The sequence below is a fragment of the Notamacropus eugenii genome, chromosome 3, assembly GCF_028372415.1.
Source record: "Notamacropus eugenii isolate mMacEug1 chromosome 3, mMacEug1.pri_v2, whole genome shotgun sequence".
Lineage (NCBI taxonomy): Eukaryota > Metazoa > Chordata > Mammalia > Diprotodontia > Macropodidae > Notamacropus > Notamacropus eugenii.
The window spans coordinates 297,389,962-297,417,753 of NC_092874.1; the positions used below are offsets into that span (position 1 = coordinate 297,389,962).

At 48.6% G+C, this 27,792-nt stretch overlaps 1 protein-coding gene across 1 annotated transcript; it reads right to left on the minus strand.

Moving 5' to 3' along the window:
* Positions 1-5,462: 5,462 nt before the first annotated feature.
* On the minus strand, positions 5,463-19,101 carry LOC140532087 (SUN domain-containing protein 2-like). Its single transcript, XM_072650633.1, has 9 exons — positions 18,971-19,101; positions 18,094-18,293; positions 17,403-17,537; positions 17,058-17,153; positions 16,694-16,787; positions 15,132-15,228; positions 14,392-14,487; positions 5,726-5,977; positions 5,463-5,571 (listed from the first exon to the last, which is right to left on the minus strand). Exons 1-9 carry the CDS (start codon positions 19,099-19,101, stop codon positions 5,476-5,478), a joined length of 1,197 nt encoding a protein of 398 aa, XP_072506734.1. The 3' UTR covers positions 5,463-5,475.
* Between the last annotated feature and the right edge of the window lie 8,691 nt (positions 19,102-27,792).

The following is a 27,792-nucleotide window of genomic DNA, read 5'->3' on the forward strand; positions in this document are numbered from 1 at the left end:
GTGAGCTTTAAAGGAGCAGGCAGAAATGAGAAAGCCTCCTCTGGTTCCCTTACCCAGCTTTGCTTCTCCCAGCCCAGGCCTGGGCTTAGCTCCCTCTCGATGCCCAGGACAATCCCTCCCAGGCCTCACTCAGCAGCAAGGAAGCCGCCCTTTAACCAGGGAGTTTCTACCAGAATACCACCTTCTTTTCCCCACTACTCCAAGTTGGCCTCAAGAGCAACAGGTGGAGAAGGAGAAGCCACAGATCCCAGGGAAAATTTATATTTGCATAGGCATAAATTAGAATTTGTTGATTAAAAATTCAAAGTAAAGAATTAAACAGTAGCCTTTGTGATGGGGAAGAACTAAGACCCCATCTGTAGGTTCCTATGCAGGGCTGCTCAGACGCCAGCTTCCTGGTAAGCGAACAGAAGCAGAGGGAGCAAACTGGGTTGAGGGCCAGCTAGGGTCAGCCTGCCACTGTCTGCTGGTGACCCCCAAAGCCTGCAGATGAGTGAGTGCCCCTGCTTGCTTCAGGGACCAGTGGCCAGCCCTGTGGTGTGAAGGCCTGCCTTCCCTCCTACAGTAAAAGGCAGGAAGGATGGCAATGTCACTGTGAGGATCCGTGCCTGACAGCCTGCCCCCCAGCCCAAGCTGGAGCTGGAGTGAATATCACCCTGGGCCCCAGGGGGAGGAAGCCGGAAATGAAGCCCATAGCTTTTCTGTCTGATAACAAAGAACAAAGAGATCTATGTATAAATATAAATATCTATCTATATACATAATACAATGGGCCCGCAGGGCCAAAGAATTTGCCCTTCCCCTCCCATCCCAGCCTTAACTCCAAAAAACTAACCCCAACTCTATCCCAATAAACTTAACACCAGGGAATTGTGGCCAGTCCCAGATACTTCAGATTTCAAAGACTGCCCCCATCATGCCCCATGGTAAAGAGAACTATGCATGCTACCATGGACGGGAGCTTTAGCCACCTGCTGGGGCATGCCCAAGACAGACTGTCTACCAGTCTGCCCTTTGGAACTGCCCAAGTTGTCATGCCCTCAATAAACCAAGTTCTTTGACCTAGACTCTTGGGCAAGGTAAGCTAAGGTGGCCTAAGCTGTGGTTCTGAGTGCTGCTGAGCATAATAAGGCCCTCATGATGTCTTGACTCACACCTTCAACATATCATACATAGCTGTGTATACACCTCCTGAGGGCAGGCAGGGCCTGGTAGGGAGCTGGGCCACCTGACCCTCAAGAGGATGGGGAGTGAAACAAATAGCTGAGCTGGTGATCTCCTCTCCATCAGAGAGGGCAGGGTGGGGCCAAACTGCTCCATGGTGGTAGGCTCCCACCTTGTATCTCTCCCAGAAGCCACAGTGGCCATAAGGGATGAAGTGTGGGAGAGGGCGAGAAAGTGGGATGAAGTGCTTGCTGGGGGAGGGGAGGGGCTGAAGGGGGAAAGAGGGGAAAGGCCCTGGGGGGGAGAGGCTAATTGGCAGGCTTCCCATGGACCCGGAAGCGGTAAATGCAGGTGTACTCAGGGTGACCCCAGTTGCTTAAGATCCGAAGTTCGACCACCTGGTATGGGGCTGTGTCATTGCCCTGTGGGAAGAGGAGACTGGGGTCAGGAAGGCTCGTGATCCCTTGGTGGACATCCTGACCCCAGAGCCCGTCCCCCCCAGGCCTTCTTCAGTGGCTGAATGTTATCCCTCAGGTTGCTATCAGAACCATGGGGTCCTGGCTCAAACTGCAGCTCCTAGCAAAGCCACAGCATCCCCATGGCTGGTGAACTAGCCTTCAAGAGCACCAGCCTCCCTGGGACACTGTGGGGCCAGCCCTCCATACCTGAAAGTGGAAGGTCTGAATGGACTCCCCAGCATTATCATAGGTAAAGTGCCCGAGGGCCACCCCTTCCGACTGTGAATCTTCATTTAGCCCCTACAGAGAAGGAAAAGCAAAGGGAAGGGATGGATGGATGGATGGATGGATGGATGGATGGATGGATGGATGGGAGGGGGTTAGAGGAAAGGTCATGCTGTTAGGACATGAATCCAGATCAATCCAGGGAGGCAAAGGAAGGGGAGGTTGTGGAGGAGGAGGTGGAAGAGGAGGAGGAAGGGGGTGTAGGGGGGGATACATTGGGGAGAGTAAAGGGGAGAAAGCAAAAGCCACCATGATGTTTCCTTCTTTGGTCCCCTCACCTTCCAGCATCTCTCACTAACTCAGTAGACAGATCCTTTTCCCTCCAAGCCCCTGGCCTCCTTCTCTGCCTCTTCCCCTAAGCTGCTGAATGGCTTTGGGACACACAATTTAATTGTAGGTGCCTCAGTTTCTTCATCTATCAGGATTTAGGTCCTGAAGCATCCTGTTCCCCTACACGTTTCTTCTTCTCCTCTGGCTCCACTTTTTTCACCCACATCCTCCTTATGAGGACATTCCAACTCTGCCCTAAGGAGGTGACTGTAGGGAATGGTGCTCATCATCCCCACTCAGCTCCCCCATGGGACACCTGGCCATGGAGGCACCCATGTATAAAGGAGTTGTATAAAAGGACCCTGAGACAGCATTGAAATCTTGACTGCTGTCAGCTGTCCTCTTCTGGCTTCTCTCTAAGAAGAGGGGGAGCAGGGAAAGGGCTGGTTGTGGAGTCCAGAGACCAGCCTCAATATCCCAGCTGTAAAATGGGCACATCCTTCCATTCCTCACCTCACAATGCTGCTGTTAAGAAATGGCTGTCAGGCATACGGGAATGGAGAGCTGCAAGGCTCAGATACTCACCAAGATGACAAAATCCTTGGGGGCGCTAGGGATGTTGCTGATGGGAGACAGGGCTTTGGGTACATGCTCCAAGGTGACAGCAGTGAGGTGGATGCGGGCAGATAATCGAACCACAGCAAAGCCCTGGGGGCCCCGGAATGCCCAGCAGTTGCCAGGGTAAACATCTGGCTGTGGGCAGAAGACAAGTCAGGTGACAAGTCAGGTGGGCAGCCAATGGAATAGATTTCCATTGTGTAATCCTCCCACCTTGAGAGCCCAGCCCCCACAGAAGGTGGGAGATGGCAGAGAGCCAAGCTGGGGGCCCTTTGTTCTGTCATACCTGGAGGATGGCTCTTGGGGACTGGAAATAGTACCACAAGGGGATGCCAAACAGACTGAGAAGGGCCGTCTTGGTATCATAGGTCTCTGAGCAGCGGCTACTGATGATGCTGGCCCCTGAAAGAACAAGAGGGAGAGAAGTGAGGTGGGGGCAGCTGAGGGCTGGCAGGACACAGAGGTAGTCCTGAAGATGAGGGGTCACTGCCAGGGCATCAGCCCTTCAACTGCCCCGTCCCATAAGGGGCATCATGAGTTTTTAATTCCTGCTGTCCCTTAATGGGCAACCATCATGTCCCCAGCCCTCTGGCTTTCTACAGGCTACCTACCTGAGGACTCCAGGGCATAATCCACTAGCCCAATGCGGTCTTCACTGTATCTCTTCAGGGCCTCATTCACAATCTGGTGCACATCCTAAAAGACAGGCATGGATGGACTCATGGGCCTAGCTGCCTGCAGAACTGGCCCAGCCCTTTCACCAGAGGGCCACGTGTGCTACCTGCTCTGCCAGGGCTTCCCCTTCCTTCCCTGGAGGCTCCTCTCAGGGCAAACCCATGACCTCCGACAGGCAGACAGGGAATGGGGCAGGCCTCACCTCCTCTGTGACCCCAGTCACTCCTTCCTTGTGAAGGGTCAGCCTCAGGCTGGCAGCAGCTTCACTGGCAGATTTGACCTGCCCTTCTGCCACCTGAGTGAGGATTCTGTGCTCCAGGTCCCGAAGTTGGGCCTGTACCTCCTCCAGCTGAAGAAGCCCAGCCTTAGCGCCCTTGTCTCGAAGAAGGTACTGACTGATCCAGGCTGGGAACTGAGACTCCACCTAGAAACCACCAGAGACCATCCACAAAACAGTAGAGGTAAGGAAGAAAGAGGGCCGGGACAGGGGACCTGGGGAGGGGGTGTCTAGAAAGACTCTGAGAGCTCAGAGCCTATGCATGTCTTCCTGGTGCCAGGGAAGGGACGGCTGTGAACCAAGTGACTGGCATTTTTCCACTGCTTTCAGGTCTACCAAAAAAGATCTCATTGGACCCCAGTGGACACCTTAGAGGGTTGGGTCTCCCTGGGCAGATGCTCAGGCAGCCCACCTTGGAGAGAGGGGCACATGTGGTCTAAGTGGTGGACTGGAGGACTCACATCACTGCGCAGGGCTGCCATCTTCTGTGGCCAAAGGTCTACTTCCTCTGCCACTGCAGCCTGTCTCTGGCTCAGGGCTGCCAGTTCCTGTCTCAGGCCAGCCAGCTGGGCCTCCAGTGGACCCATAGCCTTTAATATGTTTTCCTGGAGGGCTTCTTGGGCCAAACTAGACAGTGACAAAAGGAAAAGGGAAGGGCAGCCACTGGCTAGTGACACAGGATAGAGTCAAGCAGAACCACTATCAAAGGGAAAGAACAGAACCAGAGATCTGGGTGCAAGTCTTCCCTGACATTTACTCCCTGTGTGACCCTGGGCAAGTCATTTCCCTCCCAGGCCTCAGGACCCTCATCTGCTCTCTGAGGTCCTTACCAGCTGGGATTAATCCTATGGACATGCTAACCCAAGTATTCTGGCTCTACTGACACCCCCCCAGAGAATCTCAGTGGTGCTTTCTCTGGTCTAGTTTTCTAGCCTTCCTTCCCTCCTCTTCTCTTTGCCAGTTAGTTTGGGGCCTTACCTCTGCCATTCAGATTTTAGCTGGAGCACCCAGCTTTCCAGCTCCTGTAAGGAAGATGATGGCACAATGAGACTGATGAAAACACCAAACCACACTCTGGGGACTCATTGTCTCCTCTGGGTGGACCCTCTGTCTGCTAAGGAGGATCTGAGTCTCTGCAAACTGTTGGGCTCCAGAAATCTTGACCTTGAGTTTGGGCTAGACCTTTCAAAGACTGGACTCCTCTCTTATCATCCCACCAAGAGGAGGCATCTGACAGAGACCCCAACTCAGCTGAGATTAGGCATGAACCACTTTCCCTAGAGTGGTGAGGTCACTTCTCAGTCCCTGAAAAGAGTTTCAAACTCAGCTGTTGAGTTACAGTCTTCTCATTGACAATCTTATCCCTCCCTAGTCTTCATGCATGGATGTGCTCAGTACAGGAAAGGGGTTCCAGAAAGGAGCTACAGGAGGAGGCTTAGGTTGCTTTAGATCAGTAAGCTCTCTGCTTATCCTTCGGACAAGGGGATCCAGAGTCCTCAGACAGGAGCTCTCAGGGACAATGAGTCAATCGAATATGCTCCCATACAAGTATGGAATCTGGCCAGAAACCTGTAAGCAAGTGTTAGGTCTACTGACAGCAGCACCAACATTTCCAGCTACAAGTGACCTCCCCCAAGACGTCTCTGCCCCCTCTCCCCCCCCCCGCCCCCCTTCATTCCCCCCCCCCCCCCCCGCCCTCCATCCCCTGTGTCTCTGCCTCCAGAAGCGTCAGAGCTTCTGGATTACCTGGGATGCCTGAGAAATCTTCTTTAGAACATTATCCAAATCTTGCTGATGTTCTGCCCTGAGGGTGGTGAGTGCTTCCTGGAGACCACAAAAAAGGAGACAGGCGTTCAACAAGACCCAGAGAACTTGGCAGGTCCTGCCAAGCCCAGAGTGCTGCCTCACCTCAAGACCTCTATGCCTTCCACTAGCTGGGCTTGCCGACCTGGTCTTCTTAGCAGAGCGTTCTCCTCACCTGGATGTGGGCAGTGGTGTCCCTACGGAAGTCCTTCTTCAGGGTGGGTTCCCATCGGCTCAACAGGCCCTCCAGGAGAGTTGAAATATCCTCGTGGCTCAGGCTTTTTCCACCTCCATTCCCACTGGCCCCCTGCAGCTCCAGCAACTCCAGCCTGATGGCCTCCTTCTGCCAACGTGCAGAGTATTCAGAAGCCAGAGTTTCCAGCCGCCTTTCTAGGGCATGAACCTTGGACAGGACATGCTGTTCAGCCTTGGGAACAAGGAGGAAAACACACAAAGATGAAAAGTCTCTTAGGAGGAGGAACAAGGAGCACTGGGCATTTGTTAAGCACCACTGTGTGCCCGAGGTGGGGCTGAGTGCTGAGAACACAAGGACCAAGAAGGAAACCTTTCTTGTGTACGAAGAACTTCCATTTGAATGGAGGAGACAAGGACATTAAAAGCCACCAGGTCGTTTAACTGCTGTCGGCAGATTTCTTCATTTCACACTTACGCTATTTACAAAAACGTAAGCATTGTTGGTCTCCGCCTGAGAATGGAAGTTCCTGGTCAATGGGAATGGTTTCATTTTGTGTACCTGTGTCCCCTAGGCCGGGACCCGGCACTGAGGAAGTGCTTAATAAATACATGTGGGTTGACAGGCTGACTGGAAGAAAGAGCACCAGAATGAATTCTCAGCATGGGGGCAGCCATTTGGGTAGGGTCACCGAGTGTGAAAGGAGTACAGAAGACCAATGAGGCTAAGGCTGGAAAGACAGGGTGGGGCTGTTTTCCTCTGGGGGGCAAAGGGGAGGCCCTGCCATTGACTGAGGAGGGAAGTCACTTGGTCTGCTCTGTTCTTAAGGAAAGTTCCTTTGAGAGCAGAGTGCAGAACAGACTGAAGGCAGGGAGGCCACTCAGGACACTGCGGCAGTGAGCCAGGAGAGTGATGAGGGAGGGCCAGGGTCACCAGGGTCGAAATGGCAAAGAAGCTGGGAGAGCTCAGGGCAAAAAGCCAGGTCAGAGACCTCCCCAAGAGGTACAAAGGAGGCTAAGCATGCAGAAGGTCCCCTCCCCACCAACCACACAGCACAGGGGCAGAACCAAGAGAACAGAGGGAGGGTGGGCATTTTTGATGAGCCCAGCCCACCTCCTCTCTAACCATCTAGATAATGTACCAGACCACATTCTCATGAGGAAAGCCAAGAAAACATCCCTGTGTGTCATTTCTCCAGCCCAGGGAAGCTTAAGAAATAAGAGAGCTGTGGACACTGAGGTGGGGGCTGGCCAGGAGCCCAACATAATGGCAGCCAGGACAGTGGGAAGCATTTCATTGCCCAAGGATGGTAAAAGGGCTAGAACTGAATCCCTGAGCAGGAGCAGATCCCAGGCTATCCTGGGAGCATGAAGGGGGCCAAATGACTCTTCTAGGCTGAGAGGAGCAGTTATGAGTGAGCGAGGCCCTAGCTGAGCACTGATCAAGAAAGGGGTTCTGCAAAGAGGTTCTGGACCTGAGCCCCAGAGCACAGCTGGGGGCTCAATGTTCACTTTTAGTCCTGCAGTGGGATACCTCGGGTAGGAGACCCAGACGCAAGAAGAGTCAATAAGTTCGGTCCCTCTGAACCTGCAGAACCTCAAAGTGTGCTAACAATGACTGAGTCCAATAACATTCTACAGAAACTCCAGCACCCGCAAGCCAGAAGACCTAAACCTGAGTCAGGAACTTGCACAACTCAGACAAGAATAGCAGTGAACAGATATCACCACTATGGAAGCACTGAAAGTTTGCGGACTGAACTAAGAAAGCCCAGAGGTGAGCTGAGCCCAATGCCAACATCAAGTTCATAGTCAAGAAATAGGCTGGAAGAATGAGTAAACAAAACTGAACCTGACCACAAAGGGCTACTATGGCTCAAGACAGAAAGACAGAAGAAGCCAATGACTTGAAGATATCTTTAAGCAAATCCTCCAAGAAAAAGGGTAGATTGGATAAGAGTTGAACAAGAATTCCTAGAAGAGTTAAAGAATGAGATAAAAATGAACAAAAAGTGATTTTAAGAGTGGAAGAGGAAAAATTTTTAAAAAGCGGTACAAGAAAGATATGAGAAAAGAATGAATAATTAGTAAAAGAGGCACAAAAATACTGAATTCCTTAAAAATTAGAACTGAGCAAATAGAAGCTAATAACTCTAGGAGACAACAACAAAAAATAAAATCAATTCAAGAGAAAATGTATAGGATCTCATACAAAACTCCAATGACCTAGAAATGGATTGAGGAGAGAGAATTGGAGAGTCATTTGTCTATCCAAAAGCCAGGAACAAAAAAGGAGCTCAACATAATATTTTAAGATATTACAAAGGAAAATGCCCCGATGTGTTAGAATCAGAGGGCAAAGTAGAACTTGAAACCACAAATCATTTCCTGAAAGAAACCCCTACATGAAAACTCCCAGCAACTGTTCTAAATCCAGAACTGCCAGGTCAAGGAGAAAATTCTGCAAATAGCCAGAGAGAAATAATCCAGTACTGTCAGGACACATGAGATTTAGAAGCTTCCACATTAAAGGAGTACAGGGCTTGGGATATCATATTCTGGAGTGGAAAAGATCTAGGATTAGAGCCCACAATAAGATTAAACTACCCAGCAAAACTGTGTATCGTCCTACAGGGGAATAAGGACCCTTCCTGAAATAGAGAACTTTCAAGCATTCCTGATGAAAAGACCAGAACAGAATAGAAAATTTGACATTCAAACACAGAACTCAGGAGAAGAATAATAAGGTGAACATGAGTGAGAAATCACAAGTCACTAAAAAAGGGCAAATTGTTTAGATCCCTTGTGTGGCAAGATGATACATGTAACCACTTCAGAATTTTGTGATCACCACGGGTCCTAGAAGCAGTCTAAATAGATAGTGACCTGAATGACTGTATTATGTTGTGAGGATCTCAAAAGAATGGAAGGGTGGAGAAGAGAAATGCACTGGAAGGTTGTGGGGAAGGAGAGAAAGAATGGGGAAAGTTATCTCATAAATGGGGTGCACTAGAAAGAGTTTATACAATGGGAGGGACAGAAGAGGGGAACAGGCAACACGAACCTTATTCTCATCTGAACTGGTTGAAAGAGGGAAGAATACACATACACACACAAGGAGATGGAGAGATTCATTTTACCCAAGGAGAAGTAGGAGGAAAGGTGTCTAAGAGAAAGGTGAGGGGGAGGGAAGAATGACGGGATAGATTAAGGGAGGCAAAGGTCAGAAACAAAAGACTACTGAAGAAGGGACAGAGTAAAAAACAAAAGGATGAGTGTAAAAGAATAGCATGGAAAAAAATATACATTTAATGAACACAACTGTGAATGGGAATGGGATGAACTCACTCATAAAATGGAAGAATACAGTTGAATGGATTAGAAACCAGAATCCAACAATATGTTATTTACAAGAAATATGCTTGAAACAGAAAGATACACAAATAGAGGAGTTGGAGAAAAAGAATGGATCTTACAGAATGGATCCTAAAGAATGGATGAGTCAAAGAACAAATCATAGAAATGGTTAACAATTTCATGGTGACAATGACATAACTAAATTTTGGGGATGCAGTCAATGCAGGACTTAGAGAGAAATGTATATTTTGAAATGCTTACATCAATCAAAGAGAGAAAGAAACAGATTAAAGAATTAGACATGCAACTAAAATATTTAGAAAACCAACAGATTAATCCCTTCCCAATTAAACACCAAAATTAAAATCTTGAATCGATAGAAAGATGAACGAAATTGAAAGAACAAAACCCCAATGAACTAATAAATAAAACTATAAGCTTTGAGAAAAACAATTAAATAGATAAATCCTTGGCTAATTTAATTTTTACAAAAGAAAACCAAATTATTACATCAGAAAATGAAAACAGTGAATTTACAATCTATGAAGAGAAAATAAAAGTAATTACTAGGAGCTTTGTTGCCCAACTACATGCCAATAATAAAAATGAAAATCTAAATGAAATGAATTTTTCAAATATAAATAGTCCTGTTTAACAGAGCCCTTAAATAACCCCATCTTAGAAAAAGGAACGAAACAAGCTATAAATGATCTCTCTAAGAAAAAACCCCAGGACTAAATCAAATTTTTCCAAATGATTAAAAAGTAATCAATTCCAACACTAAATAAACGATTTGCAAAACAGGTAAAGATAGAATCTTATCAAATTCTTTCTATGACAAAAATATAATCTTGATACCCAAACCAAGGAGAGTCACGTCTCCCCAAGAGAGGGAACTATAGATCAATTTCATTAATGAATATTGATGAAAAATATTAAATGCTAAGAAAGGAGATTACAGGAATATATCACAAAGATATATTGTGACACTGTGACCAAGCTGGATTGATACCAAGAAGTTGGGCCTGGGTCAATTATTAGGAAAACTATAAATGTAACTGATTATATCAATAACATAAACAACAAATTTATATGATTTCAACAGGTGCAGACAAAGCTTTTGACAAAATGCCTCATCCCTGTTGAAAAACACTAGAAAGCACAGGAATAAATGCAGTCTTCTTTAAAATAAGTATTATCTAACTAAAACCAAGAGCAAGCATGATATGTAATGGGGATAAGCCTTCCCAGTAAGATCACGGTAAAGGAAGAAAGTCCATTGCCAACCATTGCTATTCAGTGTTGTACCAGTTACAGCAACTGCTAGATATAGCAATAAGGCAGAAAAGAAACTGAAGGGAAAAAACTGCAATGAGGAACCAAAACTATCTCTTTTGGTAGATGATACAATGGTTTACCAAGAGAACCCTAGAGAGTCATCTAAAAAACCAGTTTAAAACAAAACCAGTTCAAACAATTACTTAAAGAAAGTTGGAAGCCCATCAAAACCATCAGCATTTCTATATATTAATCAAGAAAATCCAGCAGGAAGAGATAGAAAGAGAAATTCCATTGAAAATAACTGTATACAATTGTATACTGTATACAACCTGAGAGTTTGCCTGCCAAGACACACACAGGAACTATATGAACACAATTACAAAACATTCTTCATACGTAGAGATCTCAACAGTTGGAGATGTACTCACTCCTCGTGGGTAGGTCAAGCCAGTAGCATAAAAATGATAAAACTACCTAAATTAACTTATTCAGTGCCATACCAATTGAACCACTAAGAAAGTTCTTTGGTAGCAAAGAACTCATTGACAGAGGAGTGGCTTATGGATACAAGGAAATATGACTATGCTGTACGAAGCCACAACTCTGCTTAATTAGAAGACTTACATGAACTGGGGAAAAGTGGAATAAATGAATGAGGAGAACAAGAAAACAAGCACCACAGACAACCATGGAAATGGAAAGAACAGACATGACCCATGAGGATCTTCTTCCCTTCCCGTCCTGGCTAGGGTGGGAAATACTGGCAGGGAACCTGCATCTAATGCTGGGCTCGCCTGCTGTGTTCTGCTGAACTTTTCTTCCCCTTTTTGGTTTATTCTTTTGCTTAAGGGCTGGCTCTGTGGGAGGGCAAAATGGGAAGGATACACTGAGCAAGGTGGGTCACATGAAAGCAAAAGCTAGAGACAAGTCTTCAAAGTCAGTGGGATGTGTGCGTTTGTGTGTGTGTGTGTGTGTGTGTGTGTGTGTGTGTAAAGATGTACCTAATTCAAAATGATTTTCACTAGTAGATCACACAAACTTTACAGGGTTTTTCCAAATTCCCTGCTTCTCTTTCTGAGAAGACACACTGGGAAAGGTAGGTTAAGTAAAAACCAATGATATCAAGAAAACTTTTGGAAACACACAACACGATGAGGAGACATGAAAATGGTTTTCAGACTTTGTGGACATGGACAGGGTTAGAGTTGCTTTGCTTGTCCTGGCAAGGTAGAAGTTGTGGCACATTTCAGAGGCAGGAACAGCTTCCTAACAAGGTGAGTCACTGAAAGGGGAAGGAGCTGACTCAAGAATTTGGGGGCCTCCACTCTCAGGACTGAGCTGAAGAGGGAGGCTGAGGGCCCTTCCTGATGTTTGCCGTTTCACGGGGCCACTGTTTGTATCCTTTAGTCACCACCCTCTTCTTCTCTTGCGCCAGTGGCCTATTTTCAGATCCAGCGTTGCCTTTGGTTTCTTTGCTTGCCAAGAGCTGCTGGTCTCTGAGGGAGGCAGCCTCTAGGATTGCTGGCCTTCTCACTGGAATGTGATGTTTTGGGGCAGCAGTCAAACATCCTTAGGAAACGATGCTATGAGTCAGTGTTCCTTTTGCCGTGCCTGAGTGGTTGACACATCTGAAGAGGAAGGACTGGAGCTGTTGGAGCTGTACGGTATGTTTTTTCCCCTTTTGTCCCCCTTTCTTCTAACTTGCTGGATTTTGACCTTTGTGGGGCCCAGTCACTGATCTGGTCCTTGATGCTGAAATGATTCGTGTAACCAGCATTTCTCATTCCGTGAAGATGGTCCTTTGGTTTCGTTGTGACATCTTTTGGTGCTGATCATGTATCCTGTGCCTGGGGACTTTCTTACTGACAAATAATAGTTGTGTCTTCTTCCCTTGCACGTTGTTTTGTGGACTTAGTACAATGACAGCCAACAAACACTGATACACTCCCACTAAGTGTAACAGGCTATGCCGAGTGTTGGGGTCACAAGGACAAAATGATCTTCTCAGCTTCCTCCTGGACTTCCTTTGCCCTCTGTTGCCTTATGCTCATTTGGAATAGCAACTATGGGGTTTTTTAGTTGCCTTTAAAAATGTGATGAAATCTAATCCTTGAGGCTGATTTGCCTCCTCCAAATTCTTCTGCCTGTGAGTGATCATTCCACTGATTGTTTTCCCCCCCACATCTGAAAAAAAAAACTCCTTGCAGCTGACATGAGAAGTCAGACAAATCAAATTCTGACACTGGCTGTGTCCAAAATCGTGGACCTCATTGTGCATCTGACATCCAGCACCTCATCTGTTGCTGTTTCTAGAGCCATGTCCTTTATCCCACCACTCCATGTCACCCCTCAGATTACACAGGAATAATGTCAACCACTTAGACTGTGGTTGGACTGTGTGAGGACTGAGGGAGACCAAGTACTCTTTGTCCTTCTCTGAGGTCCCCTGACCTCTGTCCACAAACAGAAGGTGGCTGCAGAAGGCAAAGGTTGTTTGGTCTTTTTATCTGCTTCCCAAGTCATCATGACTCCCCAAATCCAATCACCTGGTGGCCAAGCTTCTGGTGGGCAGACACCAGGATCTGCACACAGCCTTCAAGTCTTCCCAGCTTGATCAACTCTGATAGTCTGGGCTCTGCTACCAATTTCTGGAGACCCCCCCCCCCTCCAGAATCACTTCACTGTGTGACAAGGTGTTAGGGAAGGCCTTTTGGGGGAGGCAACTATGATTTCAGTTGAAGGCAGCGGGGGAACGCGGGAGGCTGAGTCTTGAGAGGTTGGCATTGAACTGCCCCAGGTCCCAAAGCTAGCAAGTGGCAAAGCTCAAACTTGAGCCCAGGTTTTCTGACCCTGGCTCCCCAGGGATCTGCATATCCAAGGTGAGAGAGTCTCCTAATGCTGCTTGTGAGTGGCCCTGGGGCAAAGATTGATGAGTTTGGAGATGGAAATCCATGGATAAATCGAGGTTACTAAATGAAGGCTTCATTATAGCCTGGATTTATATTCTCATCTCTTGCCCCACAGCACAGACCATTAAGAAGAGACTGTCACCACTGAGATGAATGACCTATCTTCTGCATGACACACACTTGGCACCCAAACAGCAAAGACAAAGAAATGGAAACTACTGGCTTGCCCCCGAACTGGGCAAGAGCTGAATAAATTATGGTGTAAGGATTGAATACAACCGTGCTCTAAGAAACAATGAAATAGGTGGTATTGAGAGAAACCTGAGAAGACTTTGTATGAACTGGTGCAGAGCAGAGTGAGAAGAACCACAAAGAAGCAACTTTGAAAGACTTTAGAACTCTGATCGATGCAGTGACCAAGTACTTTTCTGGAAAATGACCCAACTTCTGACGGAGAGATGGCCTCAGGAGGCAGAAGGAGACATAGATCTTTTAGACATGGCCAAAAAGGGACTGGTTTGCTTAACTCTGCACATTTGTTACAAGTGGTTTGCTTTTCATTTTTCTGAATGGGTGGGAGAGGGAGAAGGGAAATAAAACAGACTTTTGTTCATTACAAAATGGAAACAAAAGCAGCTTCCTCTGGCTAATCCTGCTTCCCCCTCCTCTGATGCCTCATAGTGCTGCAGAGCTGTTTCAAAGACAGCGCTAGGAGAGGACACCACCTGGAAGATCCTGCCAGGCCAGAACTGTCTTCAAAGATGGTATGGTAATAGTCTGTATGGCTGCCATAGAAGAAACAGCATAGCCAACTCCCTCTACTGCTTCACTCCCATCTGTCCTGGTAGATCTCCATTGTACCTAGTTGTTTCCTCATGACTCGGGGACTCCTTCAGGGCAGGGACTGTGGGCTTGTTTGTTTGGGTTTGAATTCTTTCTTTGAATTCCCATCCCTTAGCACAGTGCCTGACACACAGTAGGCCACACTTAAGAAATGGTAGTGGACTGAGTGATTCTGGGGTTGATTGGAACAGACTTGGTTGTGAGCAGACTGTCTGCCTGTCCTGCACAAAGTGTTCCTGGCACTCACCCAGGCACTCACCTGGAAATATGGGGTGGATTCTCCTGCTTCCCACACCTCCTCTCTCCTGTTGCTGCCCTTTGCTGCCCACCAGGACAGCATAGCAGGGTGGAATGTCTGTAGTCCATAGGGGTAAAAATACCAAGCACCTAGCACATGGGAGGAAAGGCTAATGAAGGCAGAGGCTGAGGCACCAGAAGGGAAACATGTCCAGGATGAGGACCTACACCTGGACTGTGTCTGGCAGTGTCACATCCACATGGGCTCAGACCCTGGCCCAAGGAAGGTGCATGCATTATGGGCCCCATGATCTGGAAGGCAAGACCCTTCAGGAAAGGCATCTCTCATGATCCTTTCAGGAGTCATTACACACTTTTGGATTATGAGAAAAATGAGGGACAAGAAGCAGCTGGGGAGAGGACATGGAGAAGTCCTGCCTCCTGGTCCCAAGCCTGGTCCACATACAGCCCTGTCTCTTCTGGAGGATCAGAGTGCTTTCAGGAGATGCCAGCTGAATAGAGGTCCTGGTAACTGACAGCTTGTGGTGTCACCATTCCCAAGCTGGGCTTCATCTCATAGTAGGGGGTAAGTGATGTCATGGTTCCTGAACAGAGTACAGCTCTTTTGGGACCATCCAGGGAGGACCACCCTGTCCATTCTCCCCAGTGAGAAGGGGCAAAGGCCTCCAGAGCTGGCATTGGCTGTGTCCTGCCCAGCTAACCCATTCATTGTGGACTCAGCTCTTCTACCAGTTCCCCCACCCTCAAGTGCCTTGACAGTGACCACTGAGGGGGCAGATCAAACACCCATGTAAAGCCAGCACTGTCATAGTAGGCATGCAGCATGAGTCTGGGAGGCCTGCATACAGAAGATGCACAAGAAAGGCTTGTGGGATTGGATCAAGAGGAGGAGACACAGGCCGTCTATCCCATTTCAGGCACAAGAACTTTCCCATACAAGGCCTGGGTCCCTTTTCCCCTAAAGGCTAAAGGCTCCCCTTCAAAGCTCTGTCTTCCAGACTTGCGTTCAGCAGCCCTGCCCCCAAGCCCTTGTCTGTCTGGGCTGGCAGGGTGCCCTGGGGACTCAGCAAGGCTCACCGTAAGCCAGCGAAGCCAGAAGCAACAGCATCAAGAGAAGCAGAAACAACTTCTTCAGAGTTGAAAAGCTCCTGGATTTCATGGGGATGAAGGAGGAGACATTAGTGCCTGGTCTTCCCCACCAGATTCCTGTGCGACCCTCCCTGAGCTGCTGAGGAAACCAACAAAGGGTGTGCCCCCACCCTGGGACAGCTACGATGGGGAGCTCTGGGCTTTTATGGACAGCCCTCGAGGTCAAGTGGAAGGAGAAAATTTGACCTTGGTCAAATGTGTGAATGTTGTTATGAAAGGTGACAGGGCTGGTGGAAGGCATCTCCCTCCCAGGGCTCTCAGGAATGTGCTTATATGCTAGTGAATTGGGCAGGCTTCTTTTGGCTAAATCATTTCAGTGCTTGTCAAATTGGGACTTGGAAGGAGTAAGCCCTGACAAGGTTGGCTAGTCTCCCTGGGCCTAGCCTGTGGCCCCAAGAATCCAGAGCTAGATAGGGAACCTGCAGCCTGGAGATCACATGTGGCACTTGAGGTCCTCAAGGGTGGCCCTTTGACTGAATCTAGACTTCCAAGAACAAATCTCCTTAAGAAAAGGATTTGTTCTGTAAAACTTGGCCTCAGTCCAAAGGTTGCACCCCAGGACCTAGAAGGCTACATGTGGCCTGGAGAGCGCAGGTTCCCTACCCCTGCTCTAGAGGCTCCTGGACACAGCCCTGGAGGCTGCCTGGAAACCTGGACATGACCCCCCACAGAGAAACTGTAAGGATGGCCTGGCTACCCGAAGGACTGGGAAGAGACTACAACCCCTGGGAGCTCAGGACTTTCCAACTGGCCAAGGTGAAGCCACCAGAGTCAGTGGAGATGAGAGGCAGGAACTACTGAGGGGACAGCTCCTCCAAGATACTCAGGAATAGAGCAGCACCTGTGCTCATGGGGATTGGCATGTGCTGGGGAAGGGTTAACAAGCAGTTCTGAAGGAGGTGAAGGCACACACAACTTGTCCCATCTTCTTCTTCAGTCTAGATACCCAGAGGAGCCCTGACTGGTAGCTGACACTCAGGAGCAGGTTCAAGCTGGTTCCAGCTGATTCCAGCACACCCCTGACCCTGACCTGACCTTCTGTCATAAGATTCATGGCACAAAAGTCTCAAAAGCTGAACTGAGCTCAAGCGTGGTGAAGCTTTTTCAAGCATGGGTTCTTTGGTTCTGGCAGAGCCCAGGGAGGCCTCACTGACCTGGTTAAGACAAAGACGTCCAGCAGGGAGGCAGCTGTGGTCAGGCGGTAGCAGGTAGTGCCCAGCCACCAGTAGAACAGGCCAAAGAGCCAACCTGTAAAAGTCCCAGCAGAGGGGTTCAAAGGCTTCGCCCTCCTATCCCAGAGTTAGCTTGCTCCCAGCCTGCCCACTCTGCAGCTGCTCCTTGAATCTCCCAAGGCTTTCTAGCTGTGCCTGGGGATCCTGCCATAAAAGCCTGTCTCCACACACTGTCCTAGGGTTAGCACCCAGGCCTGGTGTGCCCCAGCATAGGAATGAGGAAGCTCTTATGGGCCCACAGCAGGGACTGCCCTGGGCAGTGTGCCCACCCACTCCCAGAACCCACCTGGAAAAGTGATGGCCACCCACAAGAAAGCGCCAACTTGGGAGGCAGCATTCCTTAATGAGGATGCTGAGCCAGGCTGGTCCATAAGTGTGTGCCCTGCAGGAAAGTGAAGACATGAGGAGCCACCCAGAAGGAGACACAAGTGGGCCTCAGGCATCCCCATTACCATGCTGAGGCTTGGGCCCTCCCAACCTCCAAACCCCCACCTGGAGCCAGACTGCAGAGTTCTCTATCCTTTTATCTGAAATCTATGTTCTCCCCATCCCCCCTGGATGGGGCACCCTTCAAAGTACACGGGGCAGCGTCCAGGGGATGGAGTTCCAGTAGGCAGGAAGTGCTGCCTACCTGCAGAGTTATCCTCCGAGGAGTATCCTGAGGAAGATCCATAGATATCATAGGTGACTTTGCCCTCATTCAGTCCATTGATCTTACTCTTCTCAGCACCTCCCAGGCCTCTCCTCCTCCTCACCAAGTCCCCACCTGCACAGAGCATGGAGGTGCCTGATAAGCAGGGAGCTTCAGGCTTCCAGCAACAGCAGCTGCCAGAGGTGGAACACCTGGCAGAACTTTTCAGAATTCAGACTTCCCACCCCTTTGGGGGTCTGAACCCAGAAGCCCCCCCCATGTGGTTTAGGGCAGGAATGGAGTTCTGCACAAGGGCAAAATCCGGCCCCCTTCCTATTTCTGTATGAGGTAAGAACACTTTTTATGTTTTTAAGTGTAATGGAACTTTACTGAAACATGTAAAGATGATTTTTAGCTCATTGGCTGCACAAAACCAGGTGGCCTTCTGCCTTAGGAGGCATGGTTATTGTCAGCCAGATCTGGAAAAGTGCCATCTATGGGACTGAGGGGCTTCAGGAGAATGGAAGGATCTCCCACCTGGGAGGATCCAGGGAGATGAGCCAACCTGGAGGAGTAAGGTAACTCCCAACAGACACTAGCCTCCTTAGGAATCTTTAGAAGACAGGGAGGAGCTTCCTTCCTTCTCCCCAGCCCAAGCCCTCGGGTTTGTCAAGCTCTGGCCAGAGCTCACCACGTTCACTCCAGTAGACATCGCTGTCCAGCTGATCTTGTAGGATGGAGCTTTTGTCCACCGAGGCGACCCGGGGGCCCCTGACGTAGGACTCGCTGACCACTGATTCACTGTAGTAGGTAGTGTGAGGATTGGAAGCAGGGCCCAGGTGAGGGGCTGGTGAGAGGCGTTTCACACTGCCAGATTTCCTCTTCAGAGTCCTGGGGGGCGCCAAGCATGAAGAGCAAAGGAAAGAGGGTGAAGGAGATGAAGCAGGAGAAAAACAGGGGGAGAAAGGCCTGGAGGAGGAAGAGACTTTCAAGGAGCTTCTAGGATGAAAAGAAATGATCCCCAAAGCCCTCTTCTGTTCTTATTCCTTCAACAGATGAATCCTTTATAACATTGGAACAAATCCCCAGCTCCCATGGGCCAGGCAGGGCCTCTTTCCAAATGGAACCACCATGATGAGGTACAAGAGGAGCTAAAGCCACCTGAACCTGTCTCCTCCCCCACAGGTCCATCACCCCCATGGCTTCCTATGCTCTTGCTAGGCCCTGCAGCTCACCCCAGAAACCGTGGGTACTGGGCCACATGATGGTTGTTCCCTGCCCAGCTTTAAGCCTCAGTTTCTGGCCCTCTCAATGCTCAAAGTCACCCCTCCCTAGTTCCTGTTCTCAGAGAGTGAAGGCAGCAGCAGCCCAGGTTGGGGTAGAAGGGGAAGAGACGGTGCTGGGGACAGGAAATTCTCGCATTTGTGGGGAAAGAAAGCACTAGAGTGATGTTTCCACCAAAGATGGGGGCAGGAAAGAAAGGTGCACATGGAAGCTGGCCAGGCCCTTGGCTGCCCTGAGTGGTTGTGATCTGGAAGATGACCTAGGGTCGCTGTGGAGTGGCTTACCTTAAGGGACTGTCCTTGAAGGCAGTGTGCTGACCAGCCACCAGGGAACTTCCTCCACTGCTGCTGCTGCTGCTGCCTCCATCATCATCAACATGGTAACGATGGCTCAGGCGCTGACTGCGTCGAGACATCATCAAAATCTCACTCTAGAAGTGCTAGAAATTCCTGGAAGAAGCAAAAAGTAATGAGAAGCTGTGCTTACTGACTGACTAGGTGTGATTTTCTGGGACCCCCTGAGAAGAGCCTGATGGGGGAGACGTTGAAGGGGAGGGATGGATTCCTCCAAAAGGAAAGCTGGCTGCACTGGGACAGAGAGGCGCTTTCCTAAAGAGTTTCTGAAGTGTCTCCCAGACGCTGAGGGTGGCTGCTCACCAGGGCCAAGCCTGCCAGCTTTGTGCCTGAGCTGGCCGTGACATCTTCTTGCAGGTGGCTTCCCTGGTGAAGCGCTGCCCTCACTCTCTCTCCAACCTCCATTTGGAATGTCTCCCTTGGTGTCTTTACTGAATCTGGGGTTTTGACACTTGCCTTGGGATTGTTCTCAGGTCGCTTCACACACACACACAATTTCCTTCTCGCCATAGTTGTTAACTCTGAGGGAAAGGCCTGCTTTCCCTTCCATGTCTTTGTTTCCCCTCATCCCCAACAGCACCCAGTTCTGTGATCATTCTGGAGGGTGGATGGGGTCCAAGCTAACCATCAGATACTAACCCCACCCCTTAGGTCATGTGTTTCTTTAGTAAGAGCCCTCAATGGACAACTGGATTATTGAACTCATTTTACAAATGAGTAAACAGACAAGTGGTAAATTCTCCAGGGGTCCCCATACCTCTTTGGAGGAAGAGCCTCCAAAGCAGGCCCTGGGCCTTCCTGTCCCCCAGCTCCCTCAGCTCCAACCTCACTGCCTCCTCAGGGATTTCTGAATTGTCAAGGATTGCACAAGCAAAGTTTCAGTGACAGAGGGCTGATACAAAAGGGAGGCTGTCCCAGCCTTAGGAGACATGGATGTCATGAACATGAATTAGACCACCCCTAACTCAGATTACAGACGAGACCAGGTTGTAGGGGATCTCAGCTTGGTTTCCTAGTCTATCCATGCTATAAAACCATCTCTAATATACCCAACCTTGATTTTGGAGGGCCTGTGACCTTTGCCAGAAGCTGTATTCTGGGGGTTACTGCTTTCATTTCCAAGATGCTTGCTTGGGTCGTGGGACAGAGACCCCAATGGATGTCTCTGCCAGTTGGGAGAACAAGAAGGCCTGGTTTGGCTAGCAGGGAGAGTTCCTACTAGACTTGTCCTAAAAAGCAAGAAACCACATGTCTCCCTGGCTAAGGAAGCCCATTTGGTCGACCCGTGAGCTTCTCTGAAGATAGGGTGCCCACTTGGCAAGGACAGGAAGAGGGAAATCGGCAGCAGCCAAGGCAGACAGCTGGCCTGATGTCCCTTGCTAGCTTCCACCCCCACATGGTAATCAAGTCTGCCCCACTGGAGTCTTTGAATGCCCACCCACTCGGGCATCAGCATCAGCTCTCACCCTCCCTCCCCCATGCTTGGGTGGAGTCTTTGCCCGAGGCCTCAAACAAAGCAGTACAGCTAGTAGTCAGGCTGTTGTGGATACAAACCTAACCACATCCCAGGGGAGGCCTGAAAAGGCTGTATGGGCACCCCCTAAATTGCCAAGGAAAGCCCCCGGTCTGCCAGGTAGCCTTATCTTCAGCATTCCAGTATCATAAAGACAGAGAATCTAAGCTCTTGACTATTCTGAATTCTACAGTCAAAGGGAAAAGCCAACCCTACCCTCTGTCATCATAATCTAATCCCTGCTCTGCCCTCCCCCCCTCAAAAAACCCCCATGTTTTGAACAGCACAAGGCATGGTTGCAGGCCCAGTAAAGGCAGAACTCTCTCTCTGCTACTACTTCCTATGCTGACCTACAACCATAGAATATGAGTATTGAAAGGGCCCTTGGAGATTTCAGAGGCAGTCACAGTACTGGCCCCCAATAAGGTGGCGCTCATCAAGAAGAGTCCTTTGTTTTCATGTGAGAGGATAAAAGCCCAGTTTAGAAAGATACTGCCTCATCTGCCATCACATGGTCACCAGCAGGGCCAGGGTGGTGTTAGAACCTGGGGCACCTGCCCCCTACATCCCTCTGCTTTATCCTGACTCACCCCACTCCATCCTGTTATGTGCAAATGAGAGCTGATTTTACCCAGAATCTCACTAGTCTCCCACAGTCTCCTGGGGACTGTCAGGCCAAGATGCTACCATCCCCCTGCCTTGAACCTTCACATGCCTCCCCAGCCAAGTGACTTTCATCTGAAGGCCACCTACTGTCTTGCTCTGGCAGTCACTGACCCACAGGGATGGACTCCTGTTGGCTCAGGCTGGTGAGCACACAGGATCTGCCCAGACTGTGAACAGAATTTGCAGGGCCAGAGATGGACAGACTCTTCCAGGCTGCCCAGAAAGGGCCTGGGGGATTGGTAAGGTTTCAACCACAAACATTGACACTTATCAATAGCTCCAGTGTGGAGCAGCCTGGCCTTCTCTCATCTGCCCAGCAATGACCCACAACACCCTCCACAGTCCTTTTCAGGAGCTGCTAACCCAACGAAAAGGGATCACTTGCACGTGCCGGGAGTCTGAGTTTGGTTCAGCTCTGCAAAGTTCAGGGGAAGTGGAGGGAAGTGGCCAGTGGCCTGAGAGGATTTCCTTCAGGGAGGAACTAGGAAGGGGGCCATGATGCTCCGGCAGGGTCACCCAGTGAGCCAGGGGCAGCAGGGCCTTCATCCTGGGAGGATCATCCCCGGGCTGGGGTTGCCCCACGTTAGAGGGTAAGCTGGAGGGCAGCTGGCCTCTGGCACTGGGAGGATGAGCCTGGCCAAGACCAGGCAAAGAGTGGGTGATGAGTCCCAGTCTGGCCAGCCAAGGGGGGCATCTGGGGCCAGGGGACAGGGTGCATCAGGTCTGGGCACGGGACTGTTGCCAGCTCTCCCACCCTCTCCAAATACACACAAGTCACACAGACACGTGTATGCACACACTCACTGGGAAAATCAACACAACTTTGGCCCAGAGGGAGGTGGAAAGGCATGCCAGGCCTTGGCACTGGGAAGTGAGTCCGGGCCTGGGCAACTCCATTTTGGGGTTGTTTGTGGGGAGAGGAAGCAAGGGGGCAAGCAGGCCTGGCACCGAGGGACCCAACTCGGTTACCGACATCCCTGGATGCTGGGGATTTGGGGGAGAGGTTAGGGGATGAACCAGAGGCAGCTGCACCAGGGGCAACTCTGGCGGGAGAGCTGTGCCCAGGTTTGGGGGGCAGACAAGGGGAGGGGCCGCCTCTGTGCCCAGGTTTGGGGGTGCGGCCGTGTCCTGGCACAGAGGAGGGCACCGTGCCCGAGCTCTGGCCCCTCCCCCGCCCCCTCCTCTCCCGGCCCTGACCCGCCCGGGTACATGCAGAGAAGGTACCTGCAGAAACGGCTCCGACCCTCCCCCGCCCGCCAGCCGCGATCGCGTCCGCGTCGGCCGCTACCGTGGACACGCGGGAGGAACATTGGGGGAACGCGGGGCGAACGTGGGGCGGGCGGACAATGGGGCGCGGGGGCAAAGCGGTGGCGAGCTGGGGCGGGGGCGCGCGCGGGGAGTGGGTCCACGTAAACCTCGTGTGTGAATTCCACAAATACCTTAATACCTGTTTTATTTCTCAACATCCTTTATTTGGCTGCCGATTAGACTACCTTCTTATCCTCCCGCTCCAGCTCTTAAAAAAATGGAAATAACTTGAGAATGGTTGGAATCATTCGATTTCCCATAATTAGGTCTAACTCGCTTCAATATTTTAGATTCAAGTGTAAATTTCTGCGTGTGTGTGTGTGTGTGTGTGTGTGTGTGTGTGCGTGCGTGCGAGTGCATTGCAAGCAAGCTATGTTGCAGGTAAGAGAAAGTACAAGGAAGGGATTGGCATAAATGAGCTGATACAATCTTCTCCTTTACTTCTATTTTCTCTTTTGAGGAGAATGATCTCTGGGATAGGAAGGATCGGACACCACAATGGATAATGGGGAATGGAAGCCCCAGATCAGTGTGGAGGTGGTAAGTCCATTCAGCTCTGTATAATCTGAGAAGTTCTTGCTACATTGTAGGGACTGAGATACAGAAAGAGCAGTGAAGTGGCCTCTGTCCTCAGAGAGCGTCTCTTCTGTTCCGTGTACATGAATGAGTCAGTATGAGGATGGCGAGAACCCTGACAACTGGGGCAGGGAAGGCATCGGACAAGAGGAGGCTGCTGAGATAGGAGCATGAGGATCCTGAGCAGTCTTAGCTATGGGCTCGCCACCAGGTGGTGACTTTTGGCCATGGCAATTCCTAAAACAAAAAGACAAAATTTGTGGGCATCCCTCTTGCAGGACTCCAGTGATAACAGACAGTGTCAGAAAAGGAAGCAGAAGGTGGCTATGAAATTGCAGCTTTGAACCTCATTTTCTTTTGTATTTAAAAAAATACTTCTTTTCAGCATTCACTTTTATAAGGTTTTGAGTTCCACAATTATTTTCTCCTTTCGTCTCCCCTTCCCTTTCCCCAAGACAGAAAACGCTCTGATATAGGCTATATGTGGACAATCATATTACGCGCGTTTCCACATTAGTCATGTTGTGAAAGAAGAATCAGAAGAAAAGGGAAAAACGAGAAAGAAAAACAGAGAAAAATAGTGCTCTTAAATCTGCAGTCAGACTTCACAGTTCTTTGTCTGGAGGTCGATGTCATTTCTTCCAACGAGTCTTTTGGAATTGTCTTAGAGCCTTGTACTTCTCAGAAGAACGAAGTCTATCAAAGTTACTTATCACACAAAGTGGCTGTTACTGTGTACAATGTTCTCGTAGTTCTGCTCACTTCATTCAGCATGAGTTCATGTGAGCCTTTCCAGGTTTTTCTGAAATCAGCCTACTCATCACTCTCATAGCACAGTAGTATTCCACTCCATTCATACACCCCAGCTTGTTCAGCCATTTCCCAATCGATGAGCATCCCTTCAATTTCCAATACTTTGCTCTCACAAAAAGCTGCTATAAACATTTTTGTGCATGTGGGTCCTTTCCCTTCTTTATGATCTCTTTGGAATACAGACCTAGTAGTGGTATTGCTGGGTCAAAGGGTACATATAACACAGTTGTATAGTCCTTTGGGTATAGTTTGAACTTCAGTTGAACTGCACTTCCTTAAATGTGAGATCCTTCTCCATTGATTCCTATTCAGCATTCCATTGGAGGATAGCATGTGTATCAATATTGACATTTTTGCTATAAATGAAGCCACAGAAATCAGGAAATGGAAGGATGGCTCACAGGCTCTTTGAGAAATCAAGAAAAGGATTGATATCATTGGATCTAACAAACAAGAAGTGACTCAGGTGATTCAGCCTACTTACTTTACAGATCTCATTAGCCAAACGCAAATACAGCAGCTCCCGAAACCTCCTTGGAACTTTGGAGTCAACATCAGAGCAAAAGATGAGGTCAAGAAATTCTATGAAAAAAATGGTAGATTTCTCCAGATGAAGTCAATATACACCTTGATATTTGGTGATTTCAGTGCAAAGGTGGGCAGAGAAAATGGCAAAAAAGACATTGCAAAGTGTAACCTAGGATTAGGAAAGGAAAGAGTTCATTCATCTATGTAGCAGAAATACTTGTTTCAGGAAGAGTTAGAAGAATTGAAAAAAATTTAATTGCAGGAATTTGAATTGTATATATTTATTATAAGGGTTTTTTTTCCCATAGATAAGGGAGACCAGAGGTGGATTTTCGTTAAAATGAAAAAACATGAGTGGGGTGGCGGAGCCAAGATGGGGGACTAGAAAAACACACTTATGTAGGGTCTCCCCACACAGCCCACAAAATACCTGTAGAGAGGGACTCTCAACAAATCGTGGAGCAGCAGAAGTGGAGAACAACAGACTGGAGGAGATTTTCAGCCTACGGTGACCTGAAAGGCCCACAGAAACTTCGTTTGTGCTAGACGCTGAGCGGAGCGTGGAGCCCAGCCTGGCCTTGCCCGCCTGATGTGGCGTGGAGCAACGCGATGAGACTCTGGAAGGAGGACACCTCAGGAGTGGAATTTCCAGTTGTGGAGTCTCCAGTTGCAGCAGCAGGTTCTCAGATCCCTCAACCCACAGGCGCCAAAGATCTGTGATGTGGTTTATTCAGTTGGCCAGGAAGGGAGAAGGGCCTTCCTATAGCTCCAGCAGCAGGCAGCAGCCACAGAGAGTGCACAGCAGCCCATACAGCGTAAAAACCCCTGGGGGCACTGAAGAGCTGAGTCTTACCTCAGCCCTGGGTGGAGGACCTGGCCTAGCTGGTCTTTGTCTCACACTGAATGGCGGCCCTGCCTGTTGGGGTCCCCTAGACCATTTACGGGAACCCCTGACCGCGACCCAAGGCTCTTGTCCAGCAAGAGGCCTTGATCTCGTGAGTAATGAAATGGGGCGGGAGACAAAGGTGGTGAAGACTCCGTTTATTTCATCTCATTCACATGCATATGTAGTCTTTATGTAAAACATTCCTAAGCCTTACGTTGAACCTATCAGCTATCACCTTTCACATTGAACCTATCACCTATCACCTTTCCTTATATGGGTGTCTTCTCCACTGGACATCCGGAGCCAGGACAAAGAACTGCCACGTTGCAAACAAAGACGAGACCCTTCCTCCTGAAATCCATCTAGTTCCACCCCTACTGACAAGCCCCTAGGTTATCTAGGCAGGCTCTCAGTATGGCGTCCTGAAATGGATAGGGGTTGGCTCTAACTCATCCCGTTACACCTGCCCATACAGCTTATCTGAAAATAAGCCCCCAGTGCTGACTTGATGGAACTGGAGGCTAGATGGCTGTGGAGAGGTAATTGCTAAGATTCTGGACATAAAAATCCCTTTCTGCGTCCAGAGCAGCACATGCTTGATCGTGCCACCTTGGAGCAACTGAGATCTCACAGATTCTCAAAGTATACCCTACTCTTGACAAAGGACCCAAGAGTCAAGTAACTGGTTGGGAAAATGCCCAAAAAATGGAAAAAAAAATAAGACCAGAGAAGGTTACTTTCGTGGTGAACAGACATCTCTTCCCATCCTTTCAGATGAGGAAGAACGAGGCTTACCATCAGGGAAAGACATAGAAGTCAAGGCTTCTGTATCCCAAACGTCCAAAATCAATATTCAAGGGGCTGAGGCCATGGAAGAGCTCAAAAAGGATTTTGAAAATCAAGTTAGAGAGGTGGAGGGAAAACTGGGAAGAGAAATGAGAGAGATGCAAGAAAAACAGGAAAAGCAGGTCAACACCTTGCTAAAAGAGAACCAAAAAGATGCTGAAGAAAATAACACCTTTAAAAATAGCCTAACTCAATTGGCAAAAGAATTTCAAAAAGCCAATGAGGAGAAGAATGCTTGAAAAAGCAGAATCAGTCAAATGGAAAAGGATGTCCAAAAGCTCACTGAAGAAAATAGTTCTTTCAAAATTAGAATGGAACAGATGGAGGCTAATGACATTATGAGAAACCAAGAAATCACAAAACAAAACCAAAAGAATGAACAAATGGAAGATAACATGAAATACCTCATTGGAAAAACACTGACCTAGAAAATAGATCCAGGAGAGACAATTTAAAAATTATGGGACTACCTGAAAGCCGTGATCAAAACAAGAGCCTGGACATCATCTTTCATGAAATTATCAAGGAAAACTGCCCTGATATTCTCGAATGAGAGGGCAAAATAAATATTGAAAGAATCCACCCATCACCACCTGAAAGACATCCAAAAAGAGAAACTCCTAGGAACATTGTGGCCAAATTCCAGAGTTCCCAGGTCAAGGAGAAAATATTGCAAGCAGCTGGAAAGAAACAATTCAAATATTGTGGCAATACAATCAGGATAACACAAGATCTAGCAGCTTCTACATTAAGGGATCAAAGAGCGTGGAATATGATATTCCCAAAGTCAAAGGAAGTAGGACCAAAACCAAGAATCACCTACCCAGCAAAACTGAGTATAATACTTCAGGGGAAACAATGGCCTTGCAACAAAATAGAGGACTTTCAAGCATTCTTGATGGAAAGACCAGAGCTGAAAAGAAAATCTGACTTTCAAACACAAGAATGAAGAGAAGCATGAAAAGGTAAACAGCAAAGAGAAGTCAAAGGGACTTACTAAAGTTGAACTGTTTACATTCCTACATGGAAAGACAATATTTGTAACTCTTGAAACTTTTCAGTATTTGGGGAGTTGGTAGGATTGCACACACAGACACGCACACGCACACACACACAGAGCACAGAGTGAATTAAATAGGATGGGATCATATCTTAAAGAAATGAAATTAAGCAGCAAGAGAAAAATGTATTGGGAGGAGAAAGGGAGAAATGGAATGGGGCAAATTATTTCTCATAAAAGAGGCAAGCAAAAGACTTTTCAGTGGAGGGAAAAAGAGGGGAGGAGAGAGAAAAACATGAAGCTTACTCTCATCACATTCGACTAAAGGAAGGAATAAAATGCACACTCGTTTTGGTATGAAAACCTATCCTACAATACAGGAAAGTGGGGGAGAATGGGATCAGCAGGGTGGGAGGGATGATAGAAGGGAGGGCAGTGGAAGGAGGGAGCAATTTGAAGTCAACACTTAGGGAGGGACAGGATCAAAAGAGAGAATAGAAGCAATGCGGGGCAGGATAGGATGGAGGGAAATATAGTTAGTCTTACACAACACGACTATTATGGAAGTCACTTGCAAAACTACACAGATATGGCCTATAGTGAATTGCTTGCCTTCC

What these genes read in the sequence shown, in the direction of transcription:
- LOC140532087 (XM_072650633.1), bottom strand. Translation starts at nt 19,101, where the DNA reads ATGTCTCGACGCAGTCAGCGCCTGAGCCATCGTTACCATGTTGATGAT. An exon ending in CTCGGAGGATAACTCTGCAG is followed by an intron (nt 17,154 to 17,402) that starts GTAGGCAGCACT and finishes ACTTTCCTGCAG; the next exon opens with GGCACACACTTATGGACCAG. An exon ending in ACACCACTGCCCACATCCAG is followed by an intron (nt 5,572 to 5,725) that starts GTGAGGAGAACG and finishes TGTGGTCTCCAG; the next exon opens with GAAGCACTCACCACCCTCAG.